The sequence below is a fragment of the Trematomus bernacchii genome, unplaced genomic scaffold, assembly GCF_902827165.1.
Source record: "Trematomus bernacchii unplaced genomic scaffold, fTreBer1.1, whole genome shotgun sequence".
Lineage (NCBI taxonomy): Eukaryota > Metazoa > Chordata > Actinopteri > Perciformes > Nototheniidae > Trematomus > Trematomus bernacchii.
In genome coordinates, this window is record NW_022987851.1 from 5,756,579 (window position 1) to 5,773,374 (window position 16,796).

At 39.8% G+C, this 16,796-nt stretch overlaps 1 protein-coding gene across 1 annotated transcript in view; it reads left to right on the forward strand.

Annotated features, from left to right (window-relative positions):
- Positions 1-8,721, forward strand: part of cntn5 (contactin 5) — a 79,184-nt gene extending 70,463 nt beyond the window's left edge. Inside the window, exons 17-22 of the mRNA XM_034112951.1 lie at positions 4,290-4,524; positions 4,611-4,720; positions 5,026-5,212; positions 5,364-5,476; positions 6,940-7,108; positions 7,818-8,721. Of these exons, the coding sequence (XP_033968842.1) occupies positions 4,290-4,524; positions 4,611-4,720; positions 5,026-5,212; positions 5,364-5,476; positions 6,940-7,108; positions 7,818-7,921 (918 nt within the window). The 3' untranslated portion in view covers positions 7,922-8,721. The remainder of the gene's footprint in view (positions 1-4,289; positions 4,525-4,610; positions 4,721-5,025; positions 5,213-5,363; positions 5,477-6,939; positions 7,109-7,817) is intronic.
- The last annotated feature ends 8,075 nt before the right edge of the window (positions 8,722-16,796 follow it).

Sequence of the window (16,796 nt, forward strand, 5' to 3'; positions counted from 1 at the left end):
CTTTTGTGTCAATTTAACTTGCAGAAATTAGACAAAAATAAATTACGTACTTATCAATGCAACCTAACTGTACTGCTAGCAAAATGCCATCTGTGTGCTCCTGTGCTACTTTTGTATTTAACTCTGTAATATGCATATTTTGGCACAACATCTATATGTAAATGAGCCTCATTACAAAAACAGTCCAATTCACTAAGACTAGCTCTGGCCACACAGAGTTACAGTTCATTTAAAAGCATCTTCTGAGAGCTGGTTAAGCGCAATACTGACAGACTGGGATATATAAATCACATAAATTATATTCAAAAAGATGTAAAAGGATAATGTGATGGCAGTTTGGACAGAGACAAATGTAAACAATAACACAATATGAACCTAACAATATAATAAATCATAAGCAAAAAAAGGAAAATTAAACTCACTGTCATATAATTAGCCAATTATCTTTAGTGATTCAGATATTTGGTCAGGGTAGATAGCAGCTCATTGAAACGCAGAACCATTAACAATGCATTTACTTAAAGGTGGGGTATGCGATTTTGGAGAAACCAGCTCGAGTGCGCTAGAATTTTGAAAGTGCACAACCGGAAAAAATCTGCCCCTTCCTTACAGAGCCCCTCCTCCAACACACACGAACGCGCACATGACCAATGAGGGCACGAGATAAGTTTGTGCACGAGATGGAAGGCTGACCATCCAGTTATTTGAGCCGGGCCGGCTCAGATGATTGGTCGTGCTTTTTACAGCGCCACGGCTTCCACAGATGACATTTTTTAATGTATTTATTAATTCATTCAATATATTCATTGCTATCGGGATGTTAAGAGCATTCCATGGAATATAACAAAAAGTGTTTCTGAAATAAATGACATACCCCACCTTTAAATGAGAATAAATTAATAGATTTAAATAGTATTTTTCGGCTACAAAATATAAAAAAGATAATATTCCAAATAGACATCGATCGTGTTATTGATCTGGGATGGTTTTATTTATATCTATCTAATTATAACAATATAATAAAATATTATTTTCTTGTCACCAGCATTAAATATCCTAAGAAAACCAAACTAATAATAAACTGATATGTTTATATTAACAACATTTTCATAAATAATTTCCAGCAGTCTTGTTCCTAAGGAAATATGAATTAATTGTTGCATTTAGCACAGCTTGGTGTTGATATATGCTTCAGTCTGATAAAAGCAGTGAATTCTGTGACTGAATTTGACTTCAGTCAGTGTTCTTAATGTGTTGCTGAATGATTGTTCTAAATTTGTAAAAGCATAGACTCAGCTTATAAAGAGTACACACACAGTTGTTTCATACTGTAGCGTTATCACTAGTCCTTTTCAGGAGACAACAGGTCAGCGCCACAGCTGTAGAAACAAAGGTAAAATAACTCCGGTGTATATGATGTGACTCCCACGAAGCCATGACCCTTCTGGTGGAGAAAGGCGAGATAGATGCACATTATATCCAGAGGGATCATACAGAGGTGGAGCTTCACAGCTACATGATATTAGAAGAGAAGATCTTGTGAGCTCAGGTCAGTGCGCATCATTAGAGCAGGGTGACCTTTTTTCCATTTGAGATGGAAAACCCATCTGCTGCAGTATTCTACATCATTTCCTCTGACTCGAATTCACTGAAATGTAATTCAATATTCAAGAGTTTGATCCTTTTGCATTGGAAAGGAGGCTTTGGGCCAGTAGGGCAGGATGCTTTCCACAAGATCAGAGGTTGCAGTTGTTATTGGAAAGAAGAAATGCTTCTATGAGAAAGAGATTTAAGCGTCTTACAAATCCTCTATAAAAATCCCATGTATTATTATTATTATTGTTATTATATTGGTCCCAAGGGAAATAAAGTAGTGGCAGCAGCAAATAATGTCAACAAGTAGAGGTAATGTGAACAGATACAATTTCAAACCTACGAAACCTCAGTTGTACGTCTGCGTTTGAGGGCCAAACTTGTTCACCATTGAAGAATTTGCTGACAAAGCTTGAAGAAGGCCAGCTGGTCCATGTATTAAAACACAGCCAGTGATTAAGATGTTGTGAATTTCAAATTTGGCCCCACCAGAGAGGCAGAACGATGATTAACCTTGAATCCCTAAGTCATTCCAAATGAACCCAGGGATGTTTATGAATAACTGTTTGTAATTTCAATCTTGACGATGGCTGTTAAAAACATAATAACTCTTACACCAAGTAAAGAGGATATTACTGTGAACGGTTTCCAAGTGGACAGCTTGGCTCTAAGCCAGGTTCAGGGCACAGCATGTACAGAATTGCTATGAGCGACGCCGAGAATTTGCAATTGAGATCAGTTGAAGGATATATTAACAGGGGAGCAGTGAACAGATGTGGAGGCAACTGACAGTTATTCTTGTAGTTATTAAGTATGGGAGCCCAACTGCCACTGGGAAGATAACCTTCACATGAGGGGAAGTGCCCCTCAGTGGCACATTATGGGGGATAATGTCCATTCCAGGGAGGGTGTTTGGTGGTACACCATTTCCTGTTTTTAAATGAGAGTTGTATGATATAAGGAGTGTCATTAAAGGAGCTAGTAAAACACCATTTCAACCTCCTCATAAATAAATGCAGGACTCCATGTTAGAAGAATACACCTAAAGTTACACCATGATTGGTGCTTGACAACCCAGTCAAAGAGTCCTTTCAAGCCATGCATGAATTTGAGTAAATACAAAATAAATGCCATGTATTTGATGATTCTCTTGATGAGACTCAGGAAGTTGCATTTGGCATTTCAGATGCAACCCGCCACGAGTGCTACAATTTGTTTCTTCAACAAATGCCTCAGCATAAAGCTGAGTGTGAGCAATATTTATTCTGCCCGTTTGTTTTTTTAGGCATTTTTGCTGATCAAATCTCTTCTGAAGAGCACTGTAGAGAAAAATTATCGTTTTTCATTTCCCTGTTATAGGGCAGAATAATTGGTCACCAACCAATAAGTCTGTCAGTTTTCAAGTGCATCAGGACAATGTGGAGATTTAAATGCAGTGTCCTCTTCTTGCCATTTTAAGTCGTTTTAGCTTTGCCCTATTTCTTTTGGTTTCAGCTAAATGCTCTTGGAAATAAATCAGGACTTCGTCAGTGATCAATTGAGATGAATATTAGAGGAGACGGAGCAGGAATGTTAGCCCTTTTTGGCAGTCGAGGCATGCGAGTGCATGGCAGTTCTGCCTCTCCAATCATCTGTGGAGAGTTGTCAGAGCCTGGACGGCCATGGTGGGCAGTGTTATTAAGCAGGATGAATGACTAAACAGTCTCTGCAGCTTCATTCAGCCGTCTCATTACAGTCAACGATGAGAGACTGCTTTTTCTCGGGGAGCCATTGGAACAACCATTACTGATGCCCCCACAGTCATTGTCACTGAGCCCAGCAGGCCCGGCTATATCCATCACAAGACTTACCTCAGTTATCACGCTGTGTCCATACTTATCTATGACTATCACAATTCCTAACCCCTCGAGTGTTTCTGGACTTAACTAGCTCATTTGTACATGCTGTTTTTTAAAGACCCATATGTCTTGGTATGTCCTTAAGAGCATTGCAAGCTCTGATAATAACTTTGATGGAAGCTAATTCATTTTTCACTGATCATCCCCGTAATTAGGCAGTCATGGTGATTGGTCGTTATTGAATGAAATGTGAACAACTCCATCTCCATCCACCTCTGTAGACTCGATAGCTAATTTGTGGCAGCCTTACGGGGACAATATTACTTTGAAGCCTATTCAAATCAACACATAACAACGTGCCAAGGTTTTTGTTGCCAAAAACAGGTGTACAGGTGTTTGTCATTTATTAAATTTAGCCAAAGATTTAATCCCTGCAGCTCATATTTTAATTAAATTTGAGCTCACTTAATGAATTGGCACTTGATTTGATTAAGCACGGACCAGCTGTGGAAGACAGCTCCCCGTTTCACCACTTCAGGAAAACTACAGATGAGCATTGAAGCCAGCAGACAAAACCTGTGTCCCAAAACCCTCAGACATGGGAGATAAATAGCAACATAATGGGTACAACTGTGCCAAATATGATTCTCAAGACTGACTGCATCTTTATTAACACTGGCAGACGGAATTCTGTGTTTTGTTCAATTCCTAGAGGCTATTTAAATGATAAAATGTGAAGATAATGCACCTTCAGCTGTACAGTACTGTTGCAAATGCTATTATAAAAAGCCAGGTTTGGAATTAATCTCAGTGAAAGACATGTGTGGATGATTATTTCTTTCTTTTTGAAATGTTCAGCCTATATCTGAGGAATTCCAAAACGGTGAAGGCTTTGGGTATATCGTTGCATTTCGTGCCAACGGAACTAGAGGATGGAAGGAGAGGATGGTGACTTCAGCCGACTCTACAACGTACAAATATAGAGACGAGACCTTCCCTCCCCTTACCCCATTTGAAGTGAAGGTCGGAGTTTACAACAATAAGGGAGATGGGCCGTTCAGCAAAGAGGTCATCATCCGTTCCGCAGAGGGGGGTGAGTTAACATTTGTTGTTGCATTGTTTTTACATGAACAGAGAAGATGAATTATATTAATATTACCATTTGTACTGGTTTCACAGAGCCAAGGGAAGCACCATCTGATGTGAAAGCTTACAGCTTTTCTTCATCGGAAATTAGGGTCACGTGGAAACCGCCCAATCCTGGCCCTGGAAGACCAAGAGGATATGAGGTGCTTGTAAATTGTGTGCTCGGGGGAAGTTGTGCACATGTGTATAAATATGCATGCAGTTTATCATTTTTATTTTACGTCTTTACATTTGAGCATGAGTTGACGTTTGGAAGCAGTATATAATTGATTTTTTGTTCCTTGAATTTTTGCCTATTTGAGTTTTTCTGTCTGTATCTATGTGTTTCGGTCAATTCCACTGCCTGTCTTGGCTAGTTCTTCTTTGAAAAATACATCCTGCCTCTCAATTGGACTTTCCTGGTTAAATAACATTAAAAAAGTATAATATCAATCATTTATGTTTACAGCTCAGCTACTGGAAAGACATGGAGCAGGAGGACTTGGGGAAAAAACAAAGAACTTTGAAAAACGAAACCTCCATGGTCTTGACAGGACTAGAGGGCAACAGTCTGTATCTCATCACGGTAAAAGCCTTCAACAGCATCGGCGAGGGTCCTGCCACCGCTGCTGTCACTGTCAACACCAGGAGAGCCCGTGAGTGCACCACTGACACTAATCATGCTATACTATATATGGAATAAAAACTATACATGTTAAGTTTGCTCTAAATCCCCTAGTAATTGACCTAGTTGGTTGAAACTCTGTTTAAAAGTCTGTTTGAATTGAGTGTGCGTTCCTTTCTTAGCTCCTGCTCAGCCTCCAACCAACCTCATGTGGATTCAAGAGGGCAACAACGTGACTTTAAACTGGGATCCAGTGAAGGCAAAGGACAATGAATCTGATGTCATCGGGTACATGGTAATGATCAAGTTCATTTCTTAACATCAAGACATACATAAACATTCATGCAAAAAACTTTAGATTTTGGATCAAGCAAATAGTTCCAGAAGTATTTTCACCACTATCAATAGAAAGGCAGGATTATTTTAACCATTTTTTTAGAAGTTATGCTTCTACATGCTTTTACTGTTAAGCTCTGAATTGTACTCCACCCATGGTTATTTCAGGTGGTGAGAATCGTATATCTGAACTGTTGCACATTTAGAACCTTTCATCCTCACAGTTGGAAACAACATATCACACAATGGATATAAGAGTTATCTAACATTGCAAAGAGTGAATCGATTTAAACTGCTTAATATATTTCAAGGCCAATCTGAAGTGTAACCGTATCTCCAGCTTGCCGTTATCAGTAAACATCAATGCATGCAAATAATAAATATAACAATATTGAGTTCAGTGATTGGACATTATTAACTGCTAATTTATTTGAATTTGTCTTTAAAGAACCAAAAATGTTGCTCATCCCAACTCTTTGCAGATAATTAACCTAGGCACTATAACAAATGTTGCCCATCTTACTGTTACTTTTACTGTTTAAAGGTTACATATACGGCATTCACAGTATTCAAATTGTAGAAAACCAAAATGTGGTATATGTTAAGACAGAGTAAATGTAATGTAAAGTCATCCTGAGTCAAACTCCCAGTCGTAGCCTGCTGGTGTGCGTTCTAGTGCACGTGAGTCCCTGTGTGTATGTCCCACTGGCAAGCTAATGGCCACCTCTCCACACTGTGCTCCTACAGAAGTTTCCGCTGAAATGTTACGCCCACTCTCCAGTTCCCCCCCAGGTCAGCACTGTTGCCGTTAATGGCATTGTTCACGCTGTTAGCAATGTTAACTGCTAGCAAGGTTAGCTGCTGCCGCAGGCTCAGCCTTCAACCATGTAAAAAGCAGTGTGGAGGCAATCCTTCAATCACAGCTTTGCTCTTAATCCATATTGAGACCCTTTAAAAGTAAAAAAAGTTTGTAAATGTACAATTTGTATGATTTGTCTGTAACAGAACATTAGAAGATGGCTTCTCCTTTCACCTCAGCAACACAAGCAAGCCAATTTAGCCATCTTCAGTTTAGCTAGCTAATGGGCATAGTATTTTTGTTCAGACAGGAGAATTTAGCGGAGCTTCCTGAGCTTCCGGCTCAGACTACACCAATTACAGTGTCAGCCAGGGCAGAACAGAGCCCCAGGGAGAACAGGCAGTGGAATGGGCAGGGAATTGCCCAGAAACGTCCCGAACACAGCAAAGTGAAACAGGAAAAGAAAATACAGGCAGAGGGCTCTGCAGATACAGACACATTCTTTTAGTGGGCCTCTCGTAGGAAAAATCCTACACAAACTACTCATTGTGGCTTAAATATCTCATTATAGATGAACAATAATACATGTAAACCTCAATTGGCTTTGTGTACGTGTCCTGCAGGTGTTACTTAAACAGGAGGGCAAAGGCCACAACCAGGTGACCAGAACCATCAACCCTTCCACCATGCTCTCACTGCCCGAGGGAGGGACCTATATCATTGAGGTGCGCGCCCTCAGCGAAGGGGGAGAGGGGGCGGTCAGCTCCCAAGTTCGAATAGTCACCTCATCCGGTAAGCCGAAGCTATTCAGTTGCCTCTCAGGCACATACTCAATTAGATGACTTCTGATATCCATCTATATGCACAGCCTGTTTTCTTTTTGTAGCGATCTTATGTTCTGCCCCTAATTGAGTAGCCACAGCTGTTGTGCCAGCCAAGTTTTCCTTGGCTAATACTGTTTTAATTACATCGCCCACACCAACCCTTCTAATCTTGCACAGCCAATTAACTTTCAAGCAACAGGACCAAGAGAATGTCAGTCCTGCTTGTGACTTTACGAGCCAGCTTTACAGGGCAATGCTCACTGTCTTTTTTTCTTTTGCAAAAAAAAGCATATTTCTCCCCAGAATCAGAATACCTGTATTCGTCCCACAGAGGGGAAATGTACATTGTTACAGCAGAAAAGAGCCAAAGACAGCTTGATGTTACCTAAGAAGCATGCAAAATATTATAATAAAAAAAAGTTACACAATTTACAAAAAACACATCCTGTAACAGTTCTGAGGATTTAGCAGCCAGGTATATATTGCACAGTTATTAACGACATATATATATATATTGCACATATTGCACATAGTTGGTGGTTAACAACAAGGAGTGTTATAGTCTGTGTTGCAGCTCTTTGTGAAAATATATAGCATTAAACATAGATGCAGTTCCAGCGTTTTTGTAAAGGGTCTCTCCTTTCATCTATATTGACTGTTCCCCTCCCTTCTCTTAGGTGTTCGAGCAAAAAGCAACCAGTGCTCGGTGCACTGCATGCCACAGAGCCTAACATGGACAGCCCTGCTCCTGGTTCTTCTGGTGCCTTTAGCTTCCTGGTGAGGCCACTGTGCCAACCTCATGTTCATGGAGGGAGCCACCAGTCCTCTGCTCCCTGGTTCCCTCTGACTGTCTGCTCGCTTTGGCCTTACCCATCCCACAGGGCCCAAGGCCTGCCAAAGGGGGTTGAGTCTGTCAGTTATCATACAGCTCTCCAGAGTTGAACCTTTTTAAGTTTCCTGTTTCTTCTGAGGCCCTGGACATTTAATTTGCACAGTTCTTTCCAGCATCACGATAGTGTTGTACTGTAGTGTACAGTGTGTGGAAAGATTTGTTCAATCCTTTACTTTGACATCATGTGTTCCTCTCATTGAATGGCATCTAACCAATTCCAGACGGCTCCTACAGATCTGGGGCTCTACAGAGCATGAACAATTCCTCGAAAGCTGCTGTGGTAGTAATACAGGGATCAGCCGGCCTGTTTCTTTTCATTACTTATTTGCATCAATTTACCCCTTGGCTGCCTAACAAGCAATGCAGCAGAAGCTCAGTAGAGATAAGTGCATTGTTTTCTTATTCTCTCATTGAGGAGGAAAGAAAGTTTTTTATGGAACCAAGAATCTTACTATTTCGAGACTTGCTTTTGTACATTGTGTTACCTTTAGAGAAAAACACAGTGGTATGTGTCAGCTATGTCAACTCTGTTTTTTGGTAGTGATAAAGCAATGCTTGGTGATACAGTTGGATGTATGGAGGTAGGAAACAGGTTCATACCTGTTGTGCTTGAACACATCAAAAGAGAAAGACAACTCTGTACAGACTCTTGGTGTCAGTACAAATAAATGTGATGTATATTTTTTAAATGGTTGTTGTTTGTATTTTCTACCCTGAGAAAAGATATATATCCGACAACAATAATAATTATTCACCTTATTGGTCAATGAACCGAGTCTTCATACACATTTTTAAAGCCCATGGGGAAATCTTGAAATGGTATATATTACAAAAAACTCCCTTGTCCAGTGCCGGTATAGATACATGTGGTTATCTTAGGTGCCTACAAGCCCACTAACTATGAAATAAGACGACCCAGTCAGAGTTGTGTGGGCTGCCTCGGTCAGAAGACTCTCCTCACCTTCCCTTCCATGTCATATACATGCTCATTAAAATATATCACCTTCATTCTGAGTTTCTCCACCAACAGCCTGAGAACTGCCTTTGCAATTTTTGTCGCAAGCCAATCAGAGCAGTCTGGGTTTTTTGGTAATTGGGCTTTAAGGTGGGAACAGACAATATTTGGAAAATGTTGCTCGATAAATAGCAAATTATTTATGGATAATATAATTTATTGATCAACTTATTGACAGATCAACCTCAGCACTAATGCACATACAATATATTCCAACAATAAAAATGTACTATGCCACACTACTTCTATATTTCACCTGGAATTGTTTATATCTGGTCCATCAGACAGTTCTACACTTTGAGAAGCTTTATCTAAATGTTATATAAAGTATAGCTCGATTGAATTCCACACACGTGGCATTAAAGGCCACATAACTTTCTGTGATAAAAGAACCACTGCATCAAGAGTATCTCCCCCTTCTCTCAGGCTACTCTCTTGCTTGTCTGCAGTAAAAGCTTATCTCTCACTGGGCAGAAATCCAAATGAATTTGCCTCAAGTGTAATTAATGTTAGAATGAAGAACTGTAGTCCTGAAAGCCGCATGCTTGGGCAGACCTTTTGCTCGCTCGGCCTCCAGCTCTCTGGACTCTGAGAGACCTGGCTCACCTGCTCAGGTTCAGACAAGGATAGTAGCTCAACCTCAAGAGATGAGACCACACGGCAAAACTAGAGGACACAAACTGCTCCGAGCAGTGTCTGTCCCATGGATACTCCTCTTTTTTCATACCTCTCTGTTTTTAATACGTTCAGAGGGGGAGGATGGTAAGTGTGGTCTCCTCTTTCTAACTTGTACATCATATCCGTCTGTAGTGTAAAGCACTAAGCTGTTTAATGTGGATGGAGGGGTTTGCAGTGCTTTTAGCCTGTTCAATGACGTCGGCTCAAACACATACCTCCACACAAGTGCTAATGTACCGACCTTTAATTATTCATGCAGCACCTGTCGGTGTTGGCGCATCTGATTTATGATAATGGATTATGTATCCTGCAAGGGGACCTATTTGGTTCAGAGAGCCAGAAGCTATAGTGTCAGCAATTAAAATATGAACTCCCCCTAGGTTAATGTCAGAGTCTGTGTGTGTGTGTGTGTGTGTGTGTGTGTGTGTGTGTGTGTGTGTGTGTGTGTGTGTGTGTGTGTGTGTGTGTGTGTGTGTGTGTGTGTGTGTGTGTGTGTGTGTGTGTGGGTGTGTGTGTGTGTGTGTGTGTGTGTGTGTGTGTGTGTGTGTGTGTGTGTGTGTGTGTGTGTGTGTGTGTGTGTGTGTGTGTGTGTGTGTGTGTGTGTGGCTGGAAACAACAATAGTTTGTTGGTTAATCTGTCAATTATTTTCTCGGCTCTAATTTAGAATCTAATGTATTCTGCTTACGATCAACAACGTGTCAGTTTTACCATACTTAAAATAACTACACATTTGTGGAAGAAGTAACTATTAGCATTGACATATTCTGTGTTTACTGACTGTCTGTCTCTGTTTCACATTAATGTATGAATACCTGTGTTTTCGAAGGGGAAAGAGTCAGAGCATCTAAGCTTTTGGCTTAAGGAGTCTCAACACTTGAATGTAATAAATCTCTATCCTAGATAGTGTTGGCAACACATATTCTAATAGCAACCCTGAAGCTGAGGGATTCATCATATCTGCTCCAAGGACACTCTGGAGGACAGCAGGACGAAGGCTAAGGACAGCAGGGATTGCAAGTTGAAGGACAACTGTACACACCTTTAATTTATTATCTAATGTAATTGCAATAAATATTATATTTTGTAATTACATATCGAGAGAGATGGTATAAAACATGGTATGTCAAGTGTCTGTCCTGTGGTTCCTACACCAAATGGACAAACATGGTAATATGATATCCCAGCAAGTATACTACATCCATTTATAAGTGTTCTTTAGCCTTTTAAAACTTACAAAGTCAAGTTTTAAATTGTTTCACTGGTATTGTTGTTGAAGGATTCGCTCTGTGATTGAGTGCTGAGCCGTGACTTTGCTTTTCAGGCGGGTCACAGTTTAATACTCATCTTGGAATTGCCAGAAGAACTAGAGCCCTCCAACAGGCGCTGCGGCTTCAGTTGGAGGTAAACTGTAGCATCAGACAGTGAGAGGCTTCACGTGCATCCTGTCATTTTCAGTTTTGCACACCAACTGAGTTACATTTACCAAAATGTATAATAGGTTTTAAATTATTCAACAGTTAATACTGTTAAGGAAACTATTGAGATGTAGCCAGCGATTTGTTGACCATATAAAGGGTATTGGAGTCAAAACGTTTTTCTAGAAGATTGAGGTGCATTATTGGTGTGTGTCTGTATGCTCCAGCTCTTAAGAAATGTCTCTTTTTTTAGGACCACTCACTGGTTAATTAAAACCCTAATAATGGTTTCACCCTAATTCAATTTTGTCTATAATATTCTCAATACGCTTTAATTAACTGTTCTCAATTCATATATTTCTACCAATGTATGTATGGTTAATAGTCTTATTGAATTAATTAAAAGCGTGTGTGATGTGGAACCTTATCTGGTAATGAAACATTCCCCAGATGAGATTTCTAAGCTGTTAAATGATATATCATCCGAGTTATTTCCTGTATTAGCTGTGAAACAAAACATTCTATGTTTTCTGTTAAATGTAAAAATATAACAGCTTATTTTTGTGTTCTGTCGGATGTTCCTGTGATGTTTGGATTTTCAGCCCATTGGTCCCCGCCCGGCAGTGGTGGAGATGGCAGAGAATGAGAATTAGGGAAGTGTGCCATGTTCTGCTGAAGACTGTGAACAGAGGGATTAAAGGAGCAGCTTTGCGGGGAGAGTCAACATTCAATATTGTATTTCACCAGTCCAGTAATTATTGAAGTTATAATTGAACTTGTCTTTTGACCTCTAAAACCATCTGTACTGTCAGGAAGCCACAGAGCACAATGTGGTGTGCTGTTGAGCTTTGCAGGACATAAAAGAAATGCCTTTTTTTGTTTGTTCAAAGTATCCTCATTGAACCATCCACAATGTATTCATCAGACTGTCATGCTCCCTTTTTGCTCCACTGGTTCCCAGACAATGATATCGGTTAGTTGGACGGTCCAGCCAATACTTTTGTCAATAGTTCACTGTGACTTTGTTAAAATAACAATGACTGTCAAGTTGGCTGAAAAAACGACAAAAACAAAACAATGGCTTATCGCCTTGCAACCCTATTTGATTCATTTGAAAGAAAAATATATATCATATTTGGTTGTAATAAGATGCTAAAGTACATTTACATGCAAGGATGGTTTTATTAGAGCCAGGAACAAATTAAAAACACAGTCTTAATCAAACAAACACTGTTAAATGCTTAACCAAACATACATGAGTTGCAGAACTTGGTTTAATGTTTTTAAAAAACAAATTGTCGCCTGAGCAGTGGCGAGCCGTGACTTTTATACCACGCTTCCTTGATAGGACATGTCTTCCGAGTCACTTCCTTCAGAAGTGAGGCAAGAATCCTTCCTAGCCTCGGAAAACAAAGAATGCTGGAACAGGCTAACAGGTGTGCAGGTGTGTGTCATATGCGAGGCCCCACCTTAAATGGAGCGTGATTTCCGCCAAAGATTTGGAAATTGGTCTGTGCGCAAAGCATTGTTGGGATTTTAAGATCGCGGAGGATACACATGTGTGGCCTCGAAATTTCTCGCTACGAAGGACGCCGGGCTTGGTAGAATTCCAAGGAGCCTCGACGGGACTCGATGACGTTGCATCCTTGAAATAGTGGCTCTGGAGTATCCTTCCTTGACATTGAGAAACACCCACTGTAGCTGGGCCCTCTGTGAATTTACAGCAGGACCACCAATCAGCTCCTATCTTCACAGTAACTCGCAGAGACGGCTCAAGGAGCTTCTTTATTTAACCCTTCACATTCAAACAGAAACTGAACAGGCAGATTCGAAGGATTTATTTCTTTGGAAATGTTATTTTAAATACAATTAAATCAAGTTATTTTGGTAAAACTAATGAAAAATATAACTAAAAAAATATTTTTCAATGTTTTCAAATATTATTTTTTAGAATATCTTAGGCCCTCAGAAAGGGCCTAGAGGGCCCTTACGGCTCGCCACTGCGCCTGAGTGATAGCAGATGGTGTGCTATTGGAGGGAAACTTCTTCAGAAACACATAATTTGTTATACAATGAACCCTCCCTCATAAGAATTTAAAAGTAAAGGTGCCCCGCTGAGAAGCCTCATTAGGGAGGCGTATTTAAGGAAAATCTAAGAAGAAGAAAAGACAAATGCTATTGATTAAACTTTTCACCCCTTGAGGTTCAGGCCTTGTGTTTTTTTGTAAGTATTATACTGAAATAAAGTAGGAGAATGCTTGCATTGTACAGCTTTATTTCCACAAAGCTCTATTTCTATTGAGGTATAAAATACATTAACATAGTCCAAACCAAAAAGGGAATTCTATTAGAAAGTTATTTTAAAGCTAAGTTATACCCAAACTACAAAGTATTTCCACAAATATAAAAATGGTAGGGTTGTCGTGATATTCAAGAAAATGTCAAAATGTTTCACTGCAGATACAACTCTTTTCAAAAGTGAGGTCACATACGGTGATTCATTTACACAGATCTTGGAATGCAGCCAAAGCCCTGCAGATTGCTAAAGCTGGTGATTCAATTAGAAGATCCAAGCTTCTTTCCTCCAGACTCATTGTGTGAGGAAATGTAATGGGATGGAGTTGTAAATCTAGGGATAATCTAAGTGAGATGCATATAGAAAGAAGAAGGCTGCATAAGAAGATTGAAAGGTCAATGCAGGAAAGCAGTCAGCTCAGTGAAGACCTCTGCCAAGAATGTATAATCTCCCCAGTCAACAGTAACGTTCAGTCACTATGCTACCATGCAGTACTCTATGAATGTGACCAATATTTCACTCAACGGTGGCACCTGAGAAAATGTCAAGGGGTTATCTAATTCCTGATGGAGGCCTTACAGTGCAAAAAAATGGCTTAGTAGTGCTTCAGTAGATCAACATTTTGAACCTGAGACGCTAGTCTATGGGGCTATGTGGATGAAGAGTAGCGTACCAATGTTGGTTACACAGACAGTAAGCAGTGAAGAGCTAATGTACAATAAACAGTACAGCCAATAGCAAATTACATTCAACTAAAATGCTAACATGTTCACTCAATGTTTTATTATTTAGCATGTTAGCTTGCCAAATTGTAACATTTTGTCTTACAGATAAATTGAGGGGATCTACCACTTTAAGGAACTTGCTTTGTTAAGACACGCCCACTTCAATATGCCTCCCCAGTAGGCCTTGTGAACACTTCTCACCCACCTGGCAGAAGGTCCAACATGTTCAGGGACTATTAGCAGTGGCAGCGCCAGAGTATTTCCGTTGGGTAATCTATGGTAGGGCTAACCCATACAGATACTGGGTTGAGTTTTCAGGCCCCAAAGAGGTAAATCTCATGTCCAACCAAATCACCCAACCTCTATTAAATAGAGATACATCTATCACATGGAGCTAACTGAACTTCAACTACTGGCTATTTTAGGTAAGCTAACTACTCCAGTGATGGGAGGGAAAACATTTTTTTCTGTAAATGATTGCAGATCCTTGACTTCTGAGACTTTAATCCAACCAATTTTGGGAAACTAAACTTGTATACTATTCATAGCTCGAGAAAGGTTTCAATTGTGTGTATGCTGTGTGCTTTGTTGCTTCTGAAGTCAGATTGCTCTGATGGTGGTTAGAATGTTTTATTGTTGGTTTGTGGGGTTGTTTATCTCTGTTGTAAAGCTTTCTTTGAAAATGGACAGGCCCCAACCTGACTGGCACTCTGGCATTACAACCTGCCATTAAAATGGTAACGTTGTCCAGAAAATTAATTATGTAATGAAATGAGAAGTAGCCTCAAGTAGCACTATGGACCTGTTTGAAATGGTTACCGTTTTAGTTAATCAAGAAATGTAATCACCTGCCAACAATGTCAGTGAAGTAAAATACATGGATTTAAACCTTACAAGAATGTATATGTGGAAAAACTGTCTTGGGAAATGTTTAATGAGGAAGAAAATGTATTCAGCTAATTTGTTTGACCTCAAGGATACACACAATGAGTTGTGGTGAGCAACAGTGAATGTAGAAACGAATAGTTACAAGGAAACTCCACAGGGCACCTTAAAATATTGGGCAACTCGAAGACGTTAAATGAAATGTCATAAAGATTAATCCACTGAGGTGTATTAATATCTGTATCAAATGTTATAGTTCATCCAATATGTCTGGACCAAAGTGTTGAACTGCCAGACGGGCACAGCATTGCCACCCTGAGACTTAGGATAGCACAGTTTAAGAGCTGAGGCTGAGGTTGCTTAATTGCAGTTTTTTGTTCAAAGCTCAGATATCATCTTTGTTTTTTCTTAAAGCTAACCTTTCCATTATTTACACAATGCAAGATGGAGAAAAAACAACTAAATCACCAGAATGTCACATGCATGACTTTTGATATTTTGTCACCCAAATGGATGGTGGGAATGCAAAGGGCCTGCATAATGGTCGCATCTAACAGTTTCTAGGTTGTGTGGAGGACTAACCCGTCTCAAAACAGAAAAAGTACTTGCTGGGTGGACTTGTGATCTTGTGCAGCTAGATATGATGTAGGTTAACAGAGCTACAGTAGAAGCATTTCTTAGAAGTTTCTTGTTATCTATACATTATATTGAAACAATCCAGGGTTGAAATTTCCTTTAGCTTCGATATATTCAGTTTTTTGAAATCTTAATAAGAGGAACTGAAGGTAACACCCAATGTTTTATTCATTGCTTTTAGTTTCCGATGAATCAACGTCTCATCAGTTCCTTTAATGCAGTGGTTTCTTACTGGATTGAACTGTTGACCTGTCACTAAGACCTTCCTGCAGCCCCCATCCTCCTTTTACCATGGATAGAGGAGAGAATGGTAAGTGCTGGGTTTATCCGTAGTGTGGAACCTGGCTGTGCAAGGGAGCCTCCAGTTCATTGCTTGGCCTTTTACAGCTTCATTGCCTACTTTACAGTAAAGCCAGGTGCAGCGAACCTTTCATGGGGCTGACATATTACCTGATTTAAAGATTCCCTGGGTGGCAGGCCACAGTTAAACCTGGATCAGTTGAGGCAATTGTGAGGGTTCCTTTAAAGTGAAACTAAGTAATAAAACAGAACAGAGGCTGCACTCTGCTCGTCTTCCTGCTCATTTTTGCTGTTCTTCTCCAAGTTTAAATTGGCTGGATTATCAGACAGCCCCATATTTGCCCATTTCAGACTGATCATTTATATGACTAAAGGTTGAAGCCGTTCACACTGGCAACTATGCATAATTGTTTTCTTATTTTAGAACTGAAATGTGCTTGATTGTAGATTTAAATCGCAATGTTTGAATTAACAACAGCTGTGCCATTGCAATTCTCGTCTACGAAAATAGCAAATGTCTGACTTTAATTCTGACTTTGAATGCTCAAGTGTTTTTGTAAGGATGTTACCAAAAGAGGTTTGGTGCTGTAATTCTGCATTCTTTGTTTCATGATGCATGAAATCAACATGTATTATCTGACATTGAATGTATACAGCATTCATCAAGTCTGATCTCGGTTAAAAAAACAGAAGGAACAACAACAGCGTCTATTCACTCCATTCAGAGTGATTTAAATTAGCGCCTTAGATTCCTTGGAGCTAGCATTTATTGTAAAGAGATGAATGAGCCAATGAAATTATCTTATTCACAAG